This window comes from Protomyctophum bolini (genome assembly GCF_963924005.1).
Source record: "Protomyctophum bolini genome assembly, chromosome: 1".
NCBI lineage: Eukaryota > Metazoa > Chordata > Actinopteri > Myctophiformes > Myctophidae > Protomyctophum > Protomyctophum bolini.
This window is the reverse complement of record NC_137862.1, coordinates 36,156,909-36,178,961: the sequence shown is the minus strand read 5'-3', so window position 1 is coordinate 36,178,961 and position 22,053 is coordinate 36,156,909. Positions and strand designations below refer to the sequence as shown.

General features: G+C 40.5%; 2 protein-coding genes across 4 annotated transcripts; one reads left to right on the top strand and one right to left on the bottom strand.

The window, feature by feature from the left end:
- The first annotated feature begins 3,336 nt into the window (after positions 1-3,336).
- On the top strand, positions 3,337-10,279 carry eif3jb (eukaryotic translation initiation factor 3, subunit Jb). Of its 2 annotated transcripts, XM_080764621.1 has the most exons (9): positions 3,337-3,489; positions 3,662-3,759; positions 5,126-5,180; positions 5,291-5,385; positions 5,486-5,582; positions 8,281-8,331; positions 9,057-9,233; positions 9,353-9,426; positions 9,839-10,279. In XM_080764621.1, exons 1-9 carry the CDS (start codon positions 3,477-3,479, stop codon positions 9,968-9,970), a joined length of 792 nt encoding a protein of 263 aa, XP_080620747.1. In that variant the 5' UTR covers positions 3,337-3,476; the 3' UTR covers positions 9,971-10,279. The 2 variants fall into 2 exon arrangements, with proteins under 2 accessions (XP_080620747.1, XP_080620748.1); XM_080764622.1 differs by lacking the exon at positions 8,281-8,331.
- Positions 10,280-11,273: 994 nt separating this feature from the next.
- cilp (cartilage intermediate layer protein, nucleotide pyrophosphohydrolase) lies at positions 11,274-19,006 on the bottom strand. 2 transcript variants are annotated; one of them, XM_080764604.1, is made up of 9 exons: positions 18,865-19,006; positions 17,408-17,526; positions 16,223-16,273; positions 15,801-16,070; positions 15,412-15,591; positions 14,956-15,261; positions 14,629-14,737; positions 14,228-14,376; positions 11,274-13,948 (listed from the first exon to the last, which is right to left on the bottom strand). In XM_080764604.1, the coding sequence occupies exons 2-9, from the start codon at positions 17,475-17,477 to the stop codon at positions 11,583-11,585; spliced, it is 3,501 nt and encodes a 1,166-aa protein (XP_080620730.1). In that variant the 5' UTR covers positions 17,478-17,526; positions 18,865-19,006; the 3' UTR covers positions 11,274-11,582. The 2 variants fall into 2 exon arrangements, with proteins under 2 accessions (XP_080620730.1, XP_080620731.1); XM_080764605.1 differs by lacking the exon at positions 16,223-16,273.
- Positions 19,007-22,053: the final 3,047 nt, after the last annotated feature.

The window sequence follows — 22,053 nt, the reverse complement described above, 5'->3', positions numbered from 1 at the left end:
AGCAGGTATTATATTCACTTTTACTCTCTCTCTTGTTCTCTATACTGTGTGTTTGCGTGTGTGCGTGCGTGCGTGCCTGCGTGCGTGTGTGTGTGTGTGTGTACACACGGTACATATGTACTGTACAACTTCTTCACTACACTGATGGAAAATCCCAGTGAGACTGACATTTTGTTCACAGAGGCAATTCCTCGTTGTAATGTTGTAATTTTGATCTATTCAATGTAAATGAATCAAATCAAATCAAATGCTAATATAAAACATATTTGTTGTTGCCCTTAGTATCTAACCTATGAAACATTATATTATGATTTATGATATATTAATATTAATCAGTACTGAGAGTGAAATTAATTATAAGCTTCAGTAGAACTTTGCTCAGTGTTGGGACCAGTTCTGAAACATTTCTATTCTGTGTAGCTGGTCTTCCAGATATGTCCATGTCTGCTTTGGTGAAGGAGCAGATTGAAGGCCTCACACCTCTGGCTATCACAATGATACCTCCCGGAAAGTTTACTGTAAGTCTTCTTGGGTCAATATTATTAATTAATGCTCAAGTGAACTAGTAAACATTATATGTCCTGTGATTTTAGACAACCTCTGAGCCATATAACACAGGGTCAAAATGCCTTGTTCTATAGGTTGCATTTGTCTATTCAACACGTGACTTCCCATGATATTCTCCTGTGTCTGTTGACTTCATCACAATGTACTCTCTACTTCCTAGGTGGTGTTTGACCAGAGCCAGATTCGCATGTTCTCCTATGAACAGGCTGCCGCAGTGACCATTGAGCAACAAGCTGCCCTTTCACCCGTTCAGCGAACAGCTCTTGCTATGGTTCTGACACCATGGGAAGACAAGCCAGTGGACTTCAGTGGTAGAGGTAGGTCATTTCAAATGTAAAGTAAAAACCCAGAATTTTAAAAGTACAAAATATTGGCATCGAAATGTACTTAAAGTACCAAAAGTAAAGTACTCATTATGCAGAATGTCCCATTTCAAGTTTTCAAATGTATTATATATATTTTTTTAAATGCGATGTATTGTGTGCTTGTAGATCGGCTATTTTCAAATGGAATGTATATAGGGCTGAAGTGGTTAATGTAATGTTTTGTAATAATAATCAAAATCTACAAAGTAACTATAGTAACTAAAGTTTTAAAATTAATGTAGTGGAGTAAAAGTACAATATTTGGATCCTAAGTACATTAGCGGTAAGTAAATGTACTTAGTTCCTGTACAGATACAGATGTGTGTCTGTGTGTCCAGTAGGGAGGTCATGGGGGCTGGCACTGAGCCCCAGTCCTCTGTGATACAGATGTGTGTCTGTGTGTCCAGTAGGGAGGTCATGGGGGCTGGCACTGAGCCCCAGTCCTCTGTGATACAGATGTGTGTCTGTGTGTCCAGTAGGGAGGTCATGGGGGCTGACACTGAGCCCCAGTCCTCTGTATGTGTGTCTGTGTGTCCAGTAGGGAGGTCATGGGGGCTGATGTACTTAGTTCCTGTACAGATACAGATGTGTGTCTGTGTGTCCAGTAGGGAGGTCATGGGGGCTGGCACTGAGCCCCAGTCCTCTGTGTCACCTACTGGGACTGCTGATGCTGCTGATCGTACTGCCATGCCCTGTCATGCCCTAATCTGCCCCCCCCCCCCCCCGCGGAATGACCTCGCTCACCCCTGCTGGACCAGGAGCAACTACTGTACTTCCACTGCAAAACTGACATGAATCTAATCTGTGCAATACTGTAAACGAGTCGCACTTTCATTTGTTTATTATGAGTTTGTAATTTATTTTGTGTATCAGCACTCATCACTTTTGTGCGCGGTTATCTGTTTAGCATGAACATTCAACACCTAAAAAGACATATTATGTGCAGTATCCAACAGCATGTACTAATTAATCATACATAATGCATAATTAATAATACATACAATTACTGCAGAATAACATATCACACCCAAGCTCACATTTGTTGTGTTTTTAAACCTGAACAAACCAACCAGAACATCAACGTAGCCTACTCACTCAGGGATGTAACACCACACATAAAACGCAAAGCAAAACACATGAACAATTAGGCCTAAAACAAACTTTATTCCTCATACAATGGTATTGTGCATCTATTTTTATAGTCATTATAAACTGTATTTTTGTCTGTGTGTTATGTTTGTTACATTTCTACAGCTTGTCATATCTTGTTTATGTTATGTACCATACACTGTTCTATAAAAAAAACTTCAGTCTGTTGCTGATGTGAGTTTTGTATTGTGATATATTGATAAACACCAAACTACATTAATAAAAATAAACCTATCTACAGAAGTCTGAAACTTACCTTACATCTTTATGAACACTCAATACAAATGCTCAAAAAAATGAAAAGTGAAAATCCATCCTTCTCATAATAAATGGTATGCAAATAGTGACATTGGTAAACAATCTGAAGTGCTAGTCTGGGTTTCCGAGGCTAGGCTAGTCATGACGTCAGCGGTTTTCAAATCTATTGGCCCAAACCGGCCCAAACTTCAAACTGAGTATTTTTTAACTAAATGCCATTATGAGAAATAGTGGTAATATGTGTATTGAATTAATATAGTTAAATAAATGACATAGGGGAGAGGGTATCGAGACCCACCCATGTTCCCTAGCCTATAGTGATCTGGCCCAGACCTCATTTGAAATCTACTGACTATAAGAAATATTAAAGTCAAGTGTGTTCCTTTTCTCTAATGGAATAAGCCTTGTTGTGGGCGTTGTGTTTTATCCTGATGTACTGTATGTGTGGAAGTGCTTGATGTGCCCTTTCCTTTTATCAAATAATCACATTAATTCATTTATCATTTATTAATGTATTTTAGGGTGTTTCATTAATGTATTTGTGGGGGTTTCATTACTGTATTTCTGGGGCACCTCACAAAAGAGTATCCAACAGGCACACCAGCACATATTTAATAAATAACATACATAAAATTCATAATACACTACATTACATAATTTACATTGATACATAATCTACAACTGCAGAATAATTTATCACGATTCACGACCAAGCTCACTTTTCTTTTGTTTTAAAACCTATAACCAGTACCAGAAGGTACTGTAACTGTAGGTAGGAGTTTGTGTTTTAACTGAGCATACGTGCTCGTGCAGTCCAGAAGGTAGGAGTTGTGTCTGAATTCTGAAAACCTGATGCCTGCAGCCTGATTTCATTATATACTTGGCTGCGCGCCGCCAGTGTCGCGCGCCGAAAATAGCCCGATCTACAAGCTCACAGCGCGTCACTGTTGCGACGCGTTTTGAGCTTGTAGATCGGGCTATTTTCTGGCTCGTGCTCGTGGAGCGAAATCCTCCTCGCGCTGACTCAAGCTGTGTGGCTGGCTGCTGCTGAGCACCGAGCACCATGAGTAAGGCTGGGACCGAGGCTAGGTTCTGATTATCTGACTGTCACACACACCACCAACCAACACAGCCAACATGGCGGACTGGGGTAAGAAAACTAAAGTTAAGAACGCATTTTCCACTTATTTCCCGTACTGTCGAAGGTTTATTTCGAGACCTGTACATGGATGAACACGTCCCGTAAGGTTACGGGTAAATTACTCCGCGTAGACTTTTGATTGTCCCCCAATTTGTATGTTTTTTTTGTTGATGTTATATAGACGCTGAGAGCTTCGAAGAACCAGACCTACCGACACCGATAAAAAAGGCGGTAGTGGCGGATAAATGGGAAGGAGAGGACGAAGAGGAAGATGTCAAGGTAAAGTTCGGCAGCGGCTCGACTGTCACCGACGTGTCCCGGTTGTGAGAACGACGGGGAAGACCATTATTTTTTCGGGCACGATACATTTAGCTGTTTAAGGCTGTTTTGCTAGCTTATTCATGCTAGCTCCGGCCGGTCGGTGTCCATTCCATGCCACCACCATGTCTGACAGCTTGCGCTAGCGTTGAGGGCTATACTTTCATATATTATCTCAATGTATTGTGTGTTAGTTCGTCGCGCGACTCTTTCACCCGACAGAAATTACGTGTTCGAAAAGACCCCCTTTTTTTTGGTCGAGCGAAACGGGTCGTGACGAAGTATAAACAATAATAAAACTGTGGTATGAAGCTAAGTCAACGTGCTGCTATATCGTCACGCCAACTCATGTGGCTCATCCATGAATCGGACAGCTGCTAGTGCTACCACAGTCGTGCTAACATGCTGCTAATTAGCATAGCAGCTGTTTGACTATATGGCCTAAAACGTTTAATTCATGCCTTTGTGTCACTTGACGAGTGTGGATTAAACTTGACTCCCATTTGCTTCGCTTGTTTACTATTTATTTGTAAGCGGCAATCAATGACAATGGCTGTTGGCTAACTGGCTATACTTGCTGCCGGGCCACTACTGTTGTTACGTGAACTTGAACGTGTTTGCCGTTATATACTGGCGTTATGTAATGTTGTCAGTAATAGCCTACCTAACATCACGCCAATACAACAACTTGTCTACATTATATTATGAAATTACTCGTCCCTTCCTCAAATTTATGAACGTGGAAACTCAACCTGAGGCAGGCGTTATTAGCTTGCTAACAAGCATAGCCACATGAATATGAAATCATGATTTGGTGATGACTCAACTCAGCTGGGTGATCGCCCTGTATGACGAAATAATTTCTTGTTATTTCCTCTTCATAGTTTTCATAGAAACTTGATTATTCTCCCAGCTACAGTCTAGAATCTTCAGGTAATTCTACTATGGAAACGACTGGCCAGACCACTTCAATTGTCCATAGTGTCTGTTCATTGAATAAGGTGTACACTACACAAACGTTTCTGTAAATGTCACCAGTGCAAAACACTGGGCTATGATGTTGACATTCCAACTCCTAGATTGTTCATTTTATTTCTAGTCTATTTCTATTCCATGTTTATTATATACACACACACACACACACACACACACACACACACACACACACACACACACACACACACACACACACACACACACACACACACACAATATGTGTATATATATAATGTGTATATCTTGTGTTAAATAGTGATTTGTAGAGTTAGTACTATAGTTAGCTGATAGTACTATTATCAATTGCCTCCCACCCTGAATTTCCCTACAGGACAACTGGGATGATGAGGAAGAGGAGGCAAAAAAAGCGCAGGCAAAAAAAGCAGGTGTGAAGGTTTTTGTATTACATTGCAGTATTTTTTTCCACAAGACATTTAATTTTTAATTGCAATTCAAATTTGCAAGTCAACTCAAAACTATCTATTATTGTTTTCAGAGACAAAGGTGTCTGAAAAGAAAAAGCTGATGGAAAAAATTAAAGAGAGAGAAAAAAAGTTAAAGAAACAAGAAGAAGAAGAAAGGAAGATGAAAGTAAGTGGTTTTCCTGTTCATCTGTCTGTTTTTCATAATTTATGATTGGAGCTCAGATTATCATACCCATAATAATATTCTCACTTTGAATCTTCTAAAGCATGAAGAGCTTTCGGCTGAAGATCAACTAGAAGAAAAGTTCAGGGTGAAGAAGTTACAGGAGGAAGCCGACCTGAAACTAGCAGAAGAAGCTTTTGGTAAGATGAATAGATTTTTCTAGCTGACTCTAGCTGAAATTATCAACCCTGTCTCACCCAAACACGGTGAAATAACACAGATTGGCAATTCCGTACATACACTACTAGAAAACCCCCAAACCCATACATATTACACTGAACCCTCCCCATAGGCCGCAGCGGAGGGGCGCCGTCTCAAGCAAACATGAGCCCCGAGAGCCACCACCGAGCGAGCTAAAGCCAACGAGTTGCCGTGGTGAACATTGTGACGTTCGATTGAGCCGACTCAGCCCCATCCGAGTTATAACCCAATAGCACAGTATCGTAAATCATGTCAACCCGATCTCACCCAAACATGGTGAAATAACACTGATTGGCATTTCTGTTCATACATTACTAGTGAAAGCCACGCCTCCGTCGCTGTCAAATTATATAATAAGCAGACCTGGCAAGTGGCAACACTGCCAACCAGCGCAGCTTTCTGCAATTTGCATGGGGGAAAATAATGTCGGCAGACTGGTTTTGTGCAGATAAAAAAAATGCTAGTCTGTTTCATCTGGCAGTTTTAAGTAGTCTTTGACTAGTCTGAACAAGTTTGTTTGGTCTGAAGTCACTTGAAAAATCTGTACGATTTTTGGGGTTTTCTTGTAGTATATGTACGGAATTACCAATCCGTCTTATTTCACCTTGTTTAAGTGAGATCGGGCTGGGAATTATACTTTCTATTATTGCAAAGGTCCTGCACAGCAAAAAGAGAAAATCCAAAGCACTGAAAGTAGTAATACTTTTATATAACTATACAGATTGAAAATGCCAACATGTTTCGACCTGACCGGTCTTCTTAATTAGTTACTGTGCACTTTTGAGACGAGCTACTGAACATTTATTATAGGCAGGGCATTTATACAGTATTTTAATTATTGAATTAACCGTTAATTCACTGTGCACATACAGCTGAAGAGGTTTGTATCATCTGTTTCCATAAATGTTCCACAGGCTTCTGGATATTCCGGCTAATGTGTAGGAGTGACTGTATTTGCCCTTTGGCCATAATGGACATGGCAAGCGTCTTAAGTGAAAACTTCTTCTCAGACCAGAGATTGAAATGGGGTGCATTTTGAATCCCAAAACACAGTTTATAGTTAAGGGACACAATAAAACAACGACCTCTGCATCCATGGGATGCACTACTGTACAGTTTTTTATTCTAGTTTATTTTTCTAGCTTTAGTTATTATAATAATTTCTTCTGTTTTCTACATGATTATAACCATATAAAATGAAATGGGAGTTAAATGCTGCAATTTGTAAAAATGGCAAAATATGACTCATCATGTCGTTGGAGTGGGACTCAAAATGTCCCTGGGACTCCTCTAAAAGACCATCCCTGCATTCCGTCATGATTACATTGAAAACTGAAGTTGCCCGAACGGCCAAGGCTCCAAGAACAGTCAGAAATTGTAGTTATTTACATCACTGTCAGACACATTGTAGGTGTAACTAAGAGTTTTATGAAAGCCTACATCAAGGGTGCACAATTTGGGCACATGATTACTTGCCTGTTTTCCAAGGCTGGTTTGATCACCCAAGGCCTAGTCTTTAGATCCAGACAACAAGGGCCCCCAGGAAGAATAGCTGTTGCCAGGTGTAACGGCTAATGGGGATCCTAAATAAACTAAACGACTGTTCCACAATCTACGATTGTTACATAGTCTAACTACGCCCCCAGAATGCAGCACACAAACGTATCGTTGTTTCCATTAATATATTTCTTTCATATAATTATTATAATGCTGAATTATTTAATTGAATCTAAATAATAATTTTAAGGTACATTCTGACCATCTGTAGTTAACATTAATATCAAACTAGAATAGCTAATAGTTGTTTTTAAGAACTCAGATGATTTCCCCAGTATTCAGTCTCATCACCTGGTAGCCATGTATGCAGTGTTATCGGTGTTACACCGTTTGCGGGCGCACACAGAGTATGTTACTTGCACACCGAAAATAAAACTACTGTTTCTGAGTCATTGCCAGGCATATTGAGTAAGACACGTACTGCTTAACAATATTAATGCAGGATGCCCGGCACACAATATATTAATGAAAGTAATTAATTTGGGATATTCTGTGTTGACATCCATTTAGTTATTATTGGGAAATTCCCCACACCGTGACAATGCTATCACCTGGTAGTGGTAGATCAAAAACAGGTGGTTGGCCATCCCTGGCCTACAATTTTGACTTTTAATGACTATAATTTCTTTACTTGGTAGAGACAAGGTGCCATTGCAGTGTATAGTTGATGATCGATTCATGTTAAAAATAAAAAACGGCAAATCAATTACGCTAACATTCTGAAGCAGTTTGTAGGTAAAGAAAGGCAAGGCAGTGGGTGATTTACTGTAGTTCTTTGAGGCACTAAATTGTTTGCTTTGCACTGTACTTATGTGACTATACTATTTAATATTTACATTGTCATTTGTTGATTAGGGTTCATGCTATTTACTAATTTCACACTTGTAACTCGCTCTGAGCTTCTGCTAAATGCCTAAATTGACATGGCAGCTTCTGCTAAATGCCTAAATTGATATGGCGATCTTTATAAATACAGGTCATAAATACCACTAAACAAGAACAATATTGGTGTAACAGAGATGCACTGGAAAAATATTATTTATATGCAAAGATTATAAACTGAAATGCAACTTTTTTCAGGAGTTTCTGATTTTGTACCAACGCCAGGTGGTACAAAATCACCAACGGCAGGTACGATGCCAGTGCAGCTGCATGTTTGGATGTTGTGATTTGGTCTTGGGATTTTAATCACTGCTTTTACTATAACTTGCTGGCTTCTGCTAAAATGCCAATTCTAACCAAGGCCCTTGATTTGAATTATTGGCTTATTACTTTATAACGAATACTCTATTAACTCTATTAGTTAGAAAAATAGACTATCTGAAGTTTGAAAAATGGTATTCGGGGCACAAATCACAATGTGCAGTTCAGTGAAATCGCACTATACATGGATGGTAGCATCCTTGCATTGACTAACTGGCTGCTTGTGGGTTTGTCAACTAATGTGGTGATGGTCTATGTAAGTACTTAAATCCTTAATGTAAACAATGTTGGTGTAAATAAGAGATTTATTGGACATTATTCTAATTCATGACTGGATGTTTCATGTTTCATCACATCATGAAAGTAGCAATTTGAGATGATTTGGTTTGTGTGGTTAGTATTTATTGAGAGGATACCCCTTGAGATGCAGCATCTCATTTTAGATGCCCAAGTAAAACATTACATACAATACAAATACACAATTTGTAAAATTATATTGGTGCACTTTTGTACAGACAAACGCTTAAAGGTTTTGGTCCTGGTTGACGTGATACTTAACATGATGTTTTTGGAGAACATTTGCGAACCAGTTATTTTCTGTATTTACTATATGTTTGGGCTAAAATTGATAATTTCCCTTTTTTTGTTGTCAGGTATCAGCAGCACTACAAACAGTGTCACTGTCACAGGAATTGATGCCATGTGTCCATCTTCCAAAGATGATTTCACAGAATTTGAAAAAATGCTAAGAGAGAAGATAACCCAATTTGAAAAGTCTGTGCATTATTCAAATTTCTTGGACTCAATGTTTCGGGAGCTCTCTATTTCATGTAAGTTCAACATCGTATGATCACTGCAGATACAGTGCTGGTTATTAATGTTTTGTATATTATCACCTTAATCTGTGGCAGACTTCATGTACGTACAATTGTCTTTTTTTCTTTCTCAGTGGAAATAGAGGATTTGAAGAAAATCAGTAATTCTCTGGCAGCGCTACTTATTGAAAAACAAAAAATAGATAAAGTAAGTGACTTTCTATTTTCCCTAGCCCCTGTAGTTAGTATGTCTATTCAGTAGAGGGTGCTGTCTACCTACCTATCTCCCTCCATAGCTGTGCATGTGCCAGAAACTCCCCGTTTCCAACATCTTGGTATTGTGAAATAGACTGGTCTCAAGTTTTTATGAGATCAAAGATACTATAACCTGTCCTATATTATGTGAGTTTCTCAACTTATAGTATGTGAGTTTCTCAACTTATGCTAAGTGACCAGCAGCACATCATTATCGAACCAGTTGCTCTATTATGAGTTTTCATTATTAACCCCACCCTGTGGCTACTCTTGTGTGGTTAACCAGATATTGCATCTAAATTATTTTCTTAGACATATTGAGCCCATGAGCAGATTGTAAAACTAAGCACTTTATTTTTCCACAGCAAAACAAAGCAGGAAAAAAGAAAGCCGGCAAGAAAGCAGTCATTGCAGGTGGTGGTTCGAAAGCAAAGATGAGGGACGACCTTGAGTATGACCTTGGTGGCTACGCTCAAGACTATGAGGACTTCATGTGACATCGGCTCTTACTCCACTGCCCCTTTCCCCTCCAATCCTAGAAATGCAGCTGTACCTTCTCATGCTGTCCAGTGCCATCCTGGAAAACCTGAACTATGTGTTGCCCCCTACATTATGCTTCAATGACCAGAGGAACTATACCAGGAGCATCCAGTCTCACCAACTCTTTATGTTCATACATATGGAATGGCCTTTTTCTCTGTTTTATTCAGCCTCCAACTAACTCTGAAAAGTTAGACGACATTACACTCTTACACCAGTTACTATTTGTTGGGTAATGCAGCTTCAATGAAGAATGTTTTAACTGCTGTTGTCTGTGTTTTGTAGGACTCATTTTTGATGAAATGAAATGTTGCTCCTGTCAAAATGACAGACTAAGTATTGCAGTTACAAGTGTAGTGACATAGAAACAAATGAGGTTCTATGCAAATTTCTTTTTCCGGAATGTCTGTAAATATTATAGGTATCTAACTTTACCTGTGAATTCTTACAGGAAAGTATATAGTATCTATAACTGTAGTGGCCATATACAGAAGGTTTTACATACATATTCCGTTACACTTGGAAGGTTGCAATGTTGAAGCATTAAACCTAAAAGTACATTTGAGTGGTAGTTTAAATTTGACACGGCATACACATTCACTAAAGGGATAGACATCTAATACACATAACTTGTATTATTCACAGCCATTTGTCTGGATACATCTCTGGAATATCCTTGACAATTTGAAGCAAAGGTATTTTTTTGTGCTTGAGACATAATTTACTAATTTGATTTCTACTAATGCAGACAAAGTATGGATCAGGAAAGTTGATTGACTTGCTTCAACTGGTCTCCTAATCATTGCTTCTGCAGGCTTGTATCAAGTGTGATGAGGAGCGGGGGCTCGGGCTTCAGCCCACAATGTCTTCTTTTGAACTACAGTTAGTAGGAAGGGGCGTATTTCTCCTCTTTTCTAATAATTGACCAGTTTAAATGTTAAGGACAATTGGATTATTTACATTGGAAGATACCAGCATCTGCAATGTTTTATATGCATCTCCAGTAATTTAATAAATCTCTGGTTGAAAGGGCCAATATGATGTTCTTATTACTGGTAACGGGGATAAGAATGTGCCATTTGTTGTATGGTATATTTTGTCAGTGCATGATATTCCATGGTAGAAAGTTTTAGGCAGACAGCAGCTAGTTCTGAAATAACATTTAATTTGCCCAGAGGACATGAAATGCACAATGGGCTGCTAATTAAACTTGACTAGTTTTATTTGTTTTGTTTTCATTTAATATGGGTTAGACACAACTCAGTGGTTACAAACTTTAATGATGTGTAATAAATACTCTATTTACAATTTCAAGTAAATATATCACAGTACAGATGAAGATGTATACTGTAACCGGAAACAAAATACCCTCTTGATCCCTGGGAAAGTAGTTGTAAATACCTTTTTCAATTATAAAATATTTCAGAATGATATCCACCTAAATTGGTAACTTTTATTACTACGTTAATATAAGACTGACATCAAGAGGGCTAACAAATCCACATGACCACAATACTGACTGTTGAAACGGTTTCCAATATAGAGCCCTAACCTATGGTATTTTCCTTCCTAGCTTGCTGTCTGTGTACGTTTTCCCATAGAATTCCTAGTGCTGCGTCTACGACTGTTGCGGAGTGTGTTGCCTGCTCTCTGTCGGCGGCGATTTTGCCTGCCGTCTCCTCTGACCACACTTGTCACTGATTGTTGTCCAGGGGAATTCTGCAAGGCCTGAAACACACTTTGACGTGTCACCTCCTTGTCACCGCATGTGAAGGTCAGGGCTATGCCTTCATTAGTCTTCATGACACGGGACGTACCATCGGAGGTGCCATCAAAGCATCGTCCAAGAGCAATCTCTTTGGCTGTGCGAGGATCCTGGTCGGTCACAGTGTAGATACCATAGTTGTGACCCAGAGGGTCAAGGGGGGCCAGCATCGTGAACTCATTGGTGTCATTATTGACCGCTAAAGGCAGGTGGTTGACCAGGTACTCCTGAAGCATGGAATTGACACTGTCACGCTTACAGCTTCCCTGTGGCATCACTTTCACCAGGGTGCGATCTACACGCTCCTGATCGTACAGCATTCCGCTGCACTTGAACTCCAGGCACACTGCTGACACAGTGTTGTGGTCCAAGTCACGGATGCTGCGAATGTCACGGAGGCCATACAGCTGGCCCACTGTCCTGGGGTGGGTGCCGCCCATATTGCGGGACCGTACGTTGAGCTCGTGGGGGCTGTTGAGTTTCACTTTGACGTAGCAGGCACGGTATTCCATAGGCTTGGGCCACCAGCTCAGATAGTCCTCTGTCCAGCTCATAGGGTCATCTTCATTGAATGGTACGGTATTGTAGTCATAGCGGTCTCCCTCCACCCTGGCGAAGCGAAAGTGTGCTGCGCTGAACGGAGCCTCCTCACATTCTTTCATATTCTCAAAAGAGTACACAGGTCCATTGCCTTCCTCGGCTGTGTTGGGGGTTGGCTTTGCCAAGTTGATGCTAAATGCTGTCTTCTTCACCCTTGCGTCGTCATGGTCAGTCCGCCTGTAGTTCAGCTTTCTCAAGTATGGCTGAGGTACTCCAATGAGGTTAGGATTGAGTTTAGGGGAAGATGTAACTGCCTCTAGTTCTTCTCCACCGAGATTTGCCATGACATAAGCAGAGTAAGCGTCGGCTTTCTGTTCATCACAGAAAGCAGGAAGACATGCTCCATTGGGGCCAGTGATAACACTATCAAAGCGTCCCCAGGCACGTGGGTTAGATGAGTAACCAGCAGTGGGTTCCATGTTAATAAGGCTGACAACAACTCCCTCCACCTGCTCACTGGGCGTGAAGCGCTCACTGCGGAAGGCCCTCACCTTGACGTAACACCTTCGGTTCTCGGGGACATCCAGGTTAAATAGACGTCTCTCTCTGATCTCCATGTTACCTATAAGAAAGGTTCTCTCCTCTCGTTTCCCTCTTCTTTTCTTCTCCATCTGCATACTGCCCTCCTCCTCCCACAGGCCAGTGTCAGGGTTAAGGGACCACAGTTTCATGCTGTTGAGGTGCTCTGGCATCTTCACCTGGTCAGAATCCAGAAATACTTTCACTGAACCTGCATTCAGTGGCTCACCAGCGTCGGCATCGCTGAAGTCCACAGAGAACATCCCATAGGTTCTCAGTGGAAGAGTGTCACCTTCTTCTCCCACAAAGTTTAGATCACTTTGGGCCGCTGCGGCTGTGGACACATCTCTGGGGTCTAGAAAAGTGACACTGGAATTAACCTGACCCATGAAAACCTCTCCGTTCTGTTTGTAGAATGAGTTTGGAGGAATCTGGATTTGGACCATAGATTCCTGGCCCTCCACCTCCCCTAGCTCCAGAAAGTTGGTTTCTGTGGAGAGGATAGTCACTGGAGATTTCTTCCTTAGGAGCTTGATCTCATGGTAGACGGCGCCCCCTCTGGTGTTAAATGGGAGCACCTTTGTGGTGTTGACAAATTTCTGCATGTTGTCCACAAAGGTCAACACTAGCCTCTCTGTATCAGGGGGGACCTGGATGGAGAAGGTACCTTTGTATCCGGTGCGGCTGACTCTGACTCCATTCATGTAGATATGTCCAAACCTCATGGGCTCCCCAGTATCTGCAGCAATGGCTCTGCCACGAACAATGGCCTTGGTGTCTACACATTTCTGACAGCTACACTCCGTAACCACCATGGTGGGCAGTTGGTATCCCTGACAGGTTAGCTGCCTCTTCTCCATCTTTGCCACTCCACAGCAATACTTTACACTGTCCTTACATCTGATCCCATTGTCCAGCTGTCCCACACATTTGTGCGTAGGGCACTTGCCTACGTCATAGTATAACGAGTTAGTGCTGTTTTGATAGCAGTCATGAGGAAGACGGATGAGGTGGGACTCAGGGCTTGGATTACAAGAAGGCTCGTCTTTACCTGTGTGTGTAAGAGAGAGAGAGAGAGAGAGAGAGAGAGAGGCAGAAATCAAAACCGTTACACATGCCTATTCTCAACTCATTCACATTTTAGGGTCTTAAATATGTTTCACCTTACATTTGTTACTAGTTAACCAAATATTATGTTATGTATAATCTTTCTTTTCCAGGTTCACATCCGTTTATTCCTATAATGTTTTTGTGTTTGTGTGTCAAAGTGTGTTTCAGGCCTTGCAGAATTCCCCTGGACAACTATTATTATGTGATGTGAGGAGCAGACCTAGGACAGTTAGAGTGGCTGGTTTGGTCTTGATGGCTCCAGCTGGACCACTGGCTCTGCAGTAGTACTCTCCAGCCTGATCAGCATGCAGGTCTTTAAGAACCAACATGCTATCAGGGTGTGACTCCAGGAGACTGTTGTTATGGAACCTGTTGGGTAACAAAAGCATGTACAGTATTTAATATCATATCTTATAGTTTTTGATTTAGGCATACAGTAGCCATCTATAGAGGGTCTGTCTGTCTAGGGCTAATATGGGATTACAATTTGTGGTTGATTGTTTCATTTTTGGCATATTAGACAGAGTTAAAATAAGGAATGATGGAGTTTGTATAGAATGTATTGTCATTATAATGGATGATGTTTTGTGGGCTAGGTATGTCTGATGTGATTTGTTTTACCATTGATACTGATCTGGCTGGGGTGTTCCTGCCACTTTGCAGCAGAAGGCAGCAGTTTGTCCCTCTCTTCTGACTTTGTTCTCAGGGTTTTTCAACACATGAGGTTTCTCTAAGGGATCACGGCATCATTTCACAAAAGCAAAATATACACATTATAAAATGCTTGGGCTGGGAATAATATTATCCTTTACTAAATACATTTTCAATTTCTATCCACATTTAAGTGCTGTTTTTTTCCATTCAAATGCTTTGTCCTAAGATACAAATGAAATGATGCATTTGATTATTTTAAAAGACAAACTAGGAATACTGTATTCGAGACAGTACCTGCTCTTTCCAGCTGGACACTGAGCACAGAGGTGCGTTCAGAGCTGTGGGGCACAAGCACTGTGTGTGGGGCATGGCCTTGGAGGCTGACCATCAGAGTGGTGTTACCATCTGGGCAAATGCCAGGGATGCGGAAGTGTCCGTTGTGGTCAGTGAGAGTAAGGAGTTTACCGGTGCGGAGGATGGCTGCTCCTGCAGCTATGAGCCCTCCAGAACTACGGACTGAGCCCAACAGCGTGTGTTCTTGACACATACAGGCATCACATTCAGCATTCACCTTTCCTTTCACACACCGCAGAGAGCAATCTAAAAGGCAACAAAAATAAATACACCGTCATAAAACATGGCAGTTTATGTTATGTATTTTTGTGTGGGATAACTATTCCCATAAGGAAAAATAATCGTTCTTGAACATTAGCAAACTCTAGATTAGATGAAAATCTAAAGTTGGTTTACCTGTCCCTGGGCAGTCAGGTCCATTGCATGCTTTCCCCTCAACTTTATTGCCAATGCAAGGCAGAGACTGGGATTGGCAGCTTCTGGAGCGTACCTGGACACCCACCTGTCCACACAGAGCTGGGCATGAGCTCCAGTCTGACCAGGGTCCCCAGGTCCCCTGACTAGTCGGACTGTTATCTAAAGGAAAAAAAAGCATTACACTCATAATGGTTCTAATGTCAGTGATGTCAGTTTGAATTCAAGGAAATAATTATGTGATATCAGCATTTTCATAGTTTCATACTAATATTGTCCCTTACTCCCCTATGTTTTAAATACTACAGATTAATTTCTTGAATCTTGCTTTATTAAACCAAACCTTACAGTAGGACCATGAAGAGACCAACCTTTGGGACAGAGGAATCGGACTGCATAATTGGAACAATTGCGTCCAGGACCCTGCTCATCATTTAGGCACCAGAAGCCCACGCTGGGGTCAGCGTGGACCTTCTCCCCAGTGTTACGGGCAGGTATCCAGTCAGTGGTTCTAGCTTCCAGAGCTCGTGGAGCATTACAGACCCGGGCGCGGTAATAAAAGCGTATGGCCTCTAGTTGCTCATAGTCTCCGCGGCCTCCAGGGTGATCAACATTGAACCATGTTGTCCACTCATAGTTATCTGGAAACAGATGATAGAAATAGTTAAAAAATAAAAACCTTCAAAAGTAATTTTCATTGCCTTTGTCTTAGTTATAATGGTTTTGCATGTGACAGAAGTCACAGTAAACCAAGGGAAGGCAATCTTATGGTTTGCTGGAAGGTGAAAGTTACCCTCAGAATGGTATACAGCGGGGCCTGATAAACTGTCTTTTCTCCATGTTCCTATAAGACACACAAACCTTATTGGTTAACCCATATAATGTTCATTCATTCAAGGGATGATTTAACAACAGTGAACATTGTAAATTGTATTTCCCTGAAATTATCATACCGGTAATTACAATGCATTGTCATTGGGAAATCATGAACTATGAGTGTTATTTTACTCTATATGCTCTAAATGTTTTAGTCACATGGAATGGACGTCCACCAACTACAGTACATCCTCACATGCTGATCCACTGCCATGTATACTTTGGAAATACACACTGCTAACAGAGACGTTCTTCTGACAGTGAAAAACGGAAAACATCAATGGCCTTGTATGTTAATCATAATTATAGTATGATTATTTGTTCACTTTTAAAGTTTGGAACGTTTCTTTGTACAATGAATGTGTGTTCATGCTGACAAACTGTCATCACATCACTCCCAATTCAAAGATTGGGCTGGTACTCTATTTGTCAGGACAACTGAGAGTCTCTGTTCGTTGATTGTTGCAATTTTCTGCCTTCAGATGGAATTTCTTCCCTCAACGTCAACAAAGGACACTTGAACAGAGATACTGTAGTTACTCATTGTCCAAGTGTTACCACCAAAATCAGGGTCCTGCCTCATTACCATTGTTTCTAAATGTTTCCAGGTAACTTATATAAAATACTCAATAATACATGTTTTGTATTGTGTTTGTATAAGACAAATGCGAGACAGTGGTGTGACTGGAGAGATTTTATTGCCAGTGAGCAGGAAAACATGAATCCTGGTATGCAGGCCTGTCACAATTATTTCATAATCACCTGATCGCAATTATTTGAGATAATCACAATCAATTTGCATAATTGTCGTAATATCTCTAATTGTTTAGACGTTGAAATATTCATACATACCGTACATACATTTTTTTAATGCGGAAATAAGAAATCTAAAAGTCTCAATGCGATGGATGGCAAACTAGAATTTCCACTATTTAAAAAAGGAATCGAAAGTATAATGTTATATGTTGGTAATTTCTTGGCATATTTCTGTAATTTATTATATTCTGTGCTTTTCTTTATGAAGCCTACAAGTCAAACATAAATTTAAACAAAAACAATTAAATAGTGTATCACAGTTCTTGCCAACCCTAGCGGTACCAACCTTGAGCTACAGCAGTAACAACAGCAGCAGAGGTGATTCCCACGACTAGAATGAGAGGCCAGGCTGACATTCTGGCACACCGCTGTTTACGACCTCTGCACTTTAACCTCTGGTGACCTCTGGAAGATGAAGGCAAAAAAAACAGATCAGTAAAAGTCATACTGAAATGAATATACACAGCACAAGATTCAATGATTTATTCCAAAACACAGCACATTTTGAATGTATGCTGTAGATCAGGGGTGCCCACACTTTTATGACTTGAGAGCTATACTTTCAAAATGACTCATGAGCTCAACAAGACCTACCCACCAGAAAAAATATTATACCATTGCTGAAAATAGTTTAAATATGTACCTGAGCTTTGGAATAGCAGAGTTTACATTACATATAACTATAAGACACATGCATTTGGAATAGGAAATAGAGGTGAAGAAATTTAATCTTTTGATGTCAATCAGACAATCAAGTCACCATGACAGACAGATACACAGATATCTGTAGAATATTCTACATTCTTTAGGGGCATGTAATGTGATTTGCCTGCACAGGTTTAAATTGTGATCAGTAGATCGCGATCTACCTTTTGGGCATCCCTGCTGTAGATGCTTTGTATCAAGGTTTCAGTGATCAATGCACTTTTTATCTGAAACAATTAAAACAAACTCTAGACCTATTGATATTCTCATTAATATACTGTAAGTATTGGTAGTCAGTCTGATCAGATGGATAGTCCAAATCTAGACCACAAACAGTCCAAGCATTCTTTCCTTGCTGTCTCATTGTGAGGCCTCAGAGCAGTTGAATGCAGTACAACAGAGATCCATGCAGTCTGCAGAGTGAAAGAACATTATGGCTGTGCGTGTGTCCACAGAACCCCACTCAGATTACAACATCTGTGTTTGCAATCACCATTTGTCAAGGGACCTCTAAAACATTTCTGCATCTACTGACCAAACACCGGACTACGCAATCCTCCACCCCCCCACACACACACACACACACACACACACACACACACACACACACACACACACACACACACACACACACACACACACACACACACACACACACAATGTACAATGTACTCTGTACTGCAGCTAAGAGTAGATTTCATGGTTGATTATTATATGGAGTAGTCGTTAGTCTGATAGAACTGATAGAATCATTCAACACAACACATTAGTGACACATGTGTCACTAATGGTTCATAATGAAGTGAAAATAGCTTGCATTCTCTAATGAACTGCCCATTTAATGTTGCTGTAGCCCTACTTAATGACTTGACATTACTGATTGCAATTGAAAAATGTCTTGATTAATCAAGCAAATTGTGCAGGTAATCAGTAACCAATTAGATGAATCAAGTAACATTTATAGCCCTACTACTATTGATTGTTGTACATGTGAACACTGGTTAGATAAATGATACGTGATATATATATATTTCTTACCTTTTTGTTGTGTGTAGTTTTCAGGGCAAACTTGTATAAGAAATCCCCCTCTCTCTCGCTCTCTCTCCTTCTCTCACACTGCCCTCACACTCTCAGTTAATTTTTCCCTTTCTCTTATATAAACCTCCTCCTTGTCTTCTTTACTGTTGTAGAACATCCCTTTTCCCAGGCTCTAGCTTTTAGTCTGCCTCAGGAACCCTCCCTCTTTTTCTTGGAAATGTGTCACAGGATGTCAGATGGTTGCAGATGTATAATTTAGGCTTAGATCTTTCTTTACTATAGATTAAACTAGACTAGTTATCATACATTATGAAACTTAAACATGTTTTATCTGTGGTTATAACGCTGCTCTGGACAAAGATAATGATGCCAGAGTACTCTGTGTGAGCCAGAAGCGAGAAGCTTGGTATACATGTGTTGTGCACATAGAAAAAATGGCTGTGCTACTGGTGGAATCATTACTTATATTTAAAAGTAATTTTAAGCAAGGACCCAAGATTGTTTTCCTTATGTCCTGCATGTATTTCTACACAGTAGAAAAGGACAATGGAGAAAAATATATATATATTATTCAAATACCGGTAACTGGAAAGTTCTCATCTCATGTGACATTTTTATTAGTTTGTATGCTTCAACAGTCTGTTAATCACATATTGAATCTAAAAGTGCCCCTCGGTGCACAGGTCTCCACCAGGATAGGAGCATTTTTTTTTAAATGTCAAGTGCCATTTCATCCACAGCCTAGTGAGAAGATGCGTGCACAGTTTCACCACAATCGGACGCTGTGTTAAAGGGACACTTTAGAACACAGATTTAGAACACTTTCCGGGGGGTCTTTATGTGTGTAATATGTGGTTTTCGATATTTTAGATTTTAGCAGTGAGCCCAGTGTCTCTGATGTCATCGACACTGGGCTCACTTCCTTTCTGGACTACGCTGCCGGAGATTAGCTGTACACAGATGGACAGACACACGGACACACACAACACAATGACACATGGACGGAGTGCAAAGCATACTCTCCCCATGCCTTCGGCCTGGTGGAGACAATTAAACACACTGATTTACCCAAACCTACAGAACATCCACACACTCGTATTCAATAATGTGCATTGCACATATTATAATAATGCCAAAATATCATCCCTGAGTGCCACCTAAAACCTAATACAGAAGTACTGTTTCCCACAATGTCCCTGAGCATGCGTGTGTGCGCTGCTAGACAGCTAGAGAGTGTGAGTGATAGAGAGAGGAAAAAACGGATAAAGGCAGGCAGACATGAAAGGAGGGAGACAGCGGATGGGATGTGGAGAATGTTTTAGAACTTCAGTCATGTCGTTTAGAGCACTCAGAGACCATTGTTTTTCCACATCATTTTCATTAGCTTCTTAATCTTACCTCATCAAGTGAATTACAAGGTAAGGCACATGCCAAGGAGGTTGTAAAAGTGGACCTTAAACCTCATCCATCCAGACAACAAACCAGAACAAGGGACGGTCCAGGACAATGTGGCTATACATAATGTTATCAGGATAGCACCTGTTGTAACCAGATGTAACACTAATGTAACTCAGGCTATAATAGTACGCTTGTGTCAAAGTGAAGGGTGCATTTTATCACGATGTACAGTATGATGATGAAGTCACGTGACGTAATTTGCCATTGACTTGGCCTGAAAGTTTGTATAAGGAAAGAATTGTGTCATAAAAATTGGCCACGTCATGGGCGGAACACATAAAGCCAGGCTTTCTAGGACATATAACACCAAATTTGGGCAAAGTTTCAGACCAATCCAGGCCCCATTATGTTCCATACAAATGAATGTTGAATATTTCAAAATGTATAAAACGTATGTGTACGCTCCAGAGACTCATCGCCTTCCGTACGAGACAGGATATTTGGCCTTACAAACAAGATATTCTCAGCGATGTCTGACGTTGTGCTAGAAGTGTCGTCATCCCGTCATGGTTTGACTCTTCCCCTGTGCATTTCCACGTCAGCCACTCCCACTCTCCATTCCCTCTCAGTCATTGTCACACACCTGTTTCCATCCCCTCTTTAACCCTTCAGTGCCATGCCCATTCCACACCTGTGAACACTCCTGCAATTACCCTGCTCCCTATAAGACTGGACTCATTCCACAAACTTCATACTTCCTTGTTCCCTGTGTTGTACCTGAGTTCCTGATTCTCTGTTTTTGCTATTCTGAAAGGCTGCATTTTTGGACTACTGCTTATTGCATTTCGAAAGGTTTGCATGTTTTGAACTTTCGGTTTACTGCTTTGTGCTTTGAAGAACTTTAGCATTTTTGGCATTTCCTGATTTCTGCATGCAGCTACTACTCATTCGTTTTGTTTGTAGCTTGACTGCATTTAGCTTTAATAAATCATTTAATTTGAACATTCCTGCTCTCTGTCCTGCATTTGGGTCCTACCCCCCCTTGGCTCACCGTGATATGTAAAGCTGTGATGAGTTGACCAACCTTTTCAAGGTCTGCAAAAGCTAAGAAGGACATCATTCTGGCAATGTTTCTCAGCTGGAAGAAGTACTAAAGAGAATGTTTTCTTCTGCACAGGCTGTCAGCAAACAGGTTTGTTGCCTGCTAAATCGTTATTATGCTGGTAGAATCAGAAAGTAATTTAGGCATTACCAATGCAATATCACAGGGAGTTCCTTCCAAGCAAGGCTTAGGAATTCATGTGCTTGCTGTATCTTTTCTGAAATAGTGCTCTGGTAATTTATTCAACATAACAGCAGAAAAGAAGAAAAAACTGGCAGATTAAATACAGGAGCTCAAGTTACTGCATTATCTGGAAACCATATGTTAAAGATCTTTTATAAGAACTGATGCTTGTGTGAGTTTGTTCAAGATGTTTGGTACCATAACACCAAGCGATCATCTCTTAATGACTCAACAATGAAGTCAGACTGAGGTAGTGGTTACGGATGTGAGAAGAACAGTCAGACAACATAGCAAACACAATGTTTGGTCTCTGGGCAACAGACTGAATCATTGCCAATGGTCTGTCACACTATAGCTGGATTCCAGACAGGTGAACTAAGTTTAACAAAAGACACCAGACAAGACTGCTTACTTACATTAGTCTCCCAAATTATTATGCTTTTCACAGGATTCTAATTGGTCTATTATCTGTTTTTACAATCTTCCTAAACATATTTGTTGTGTTT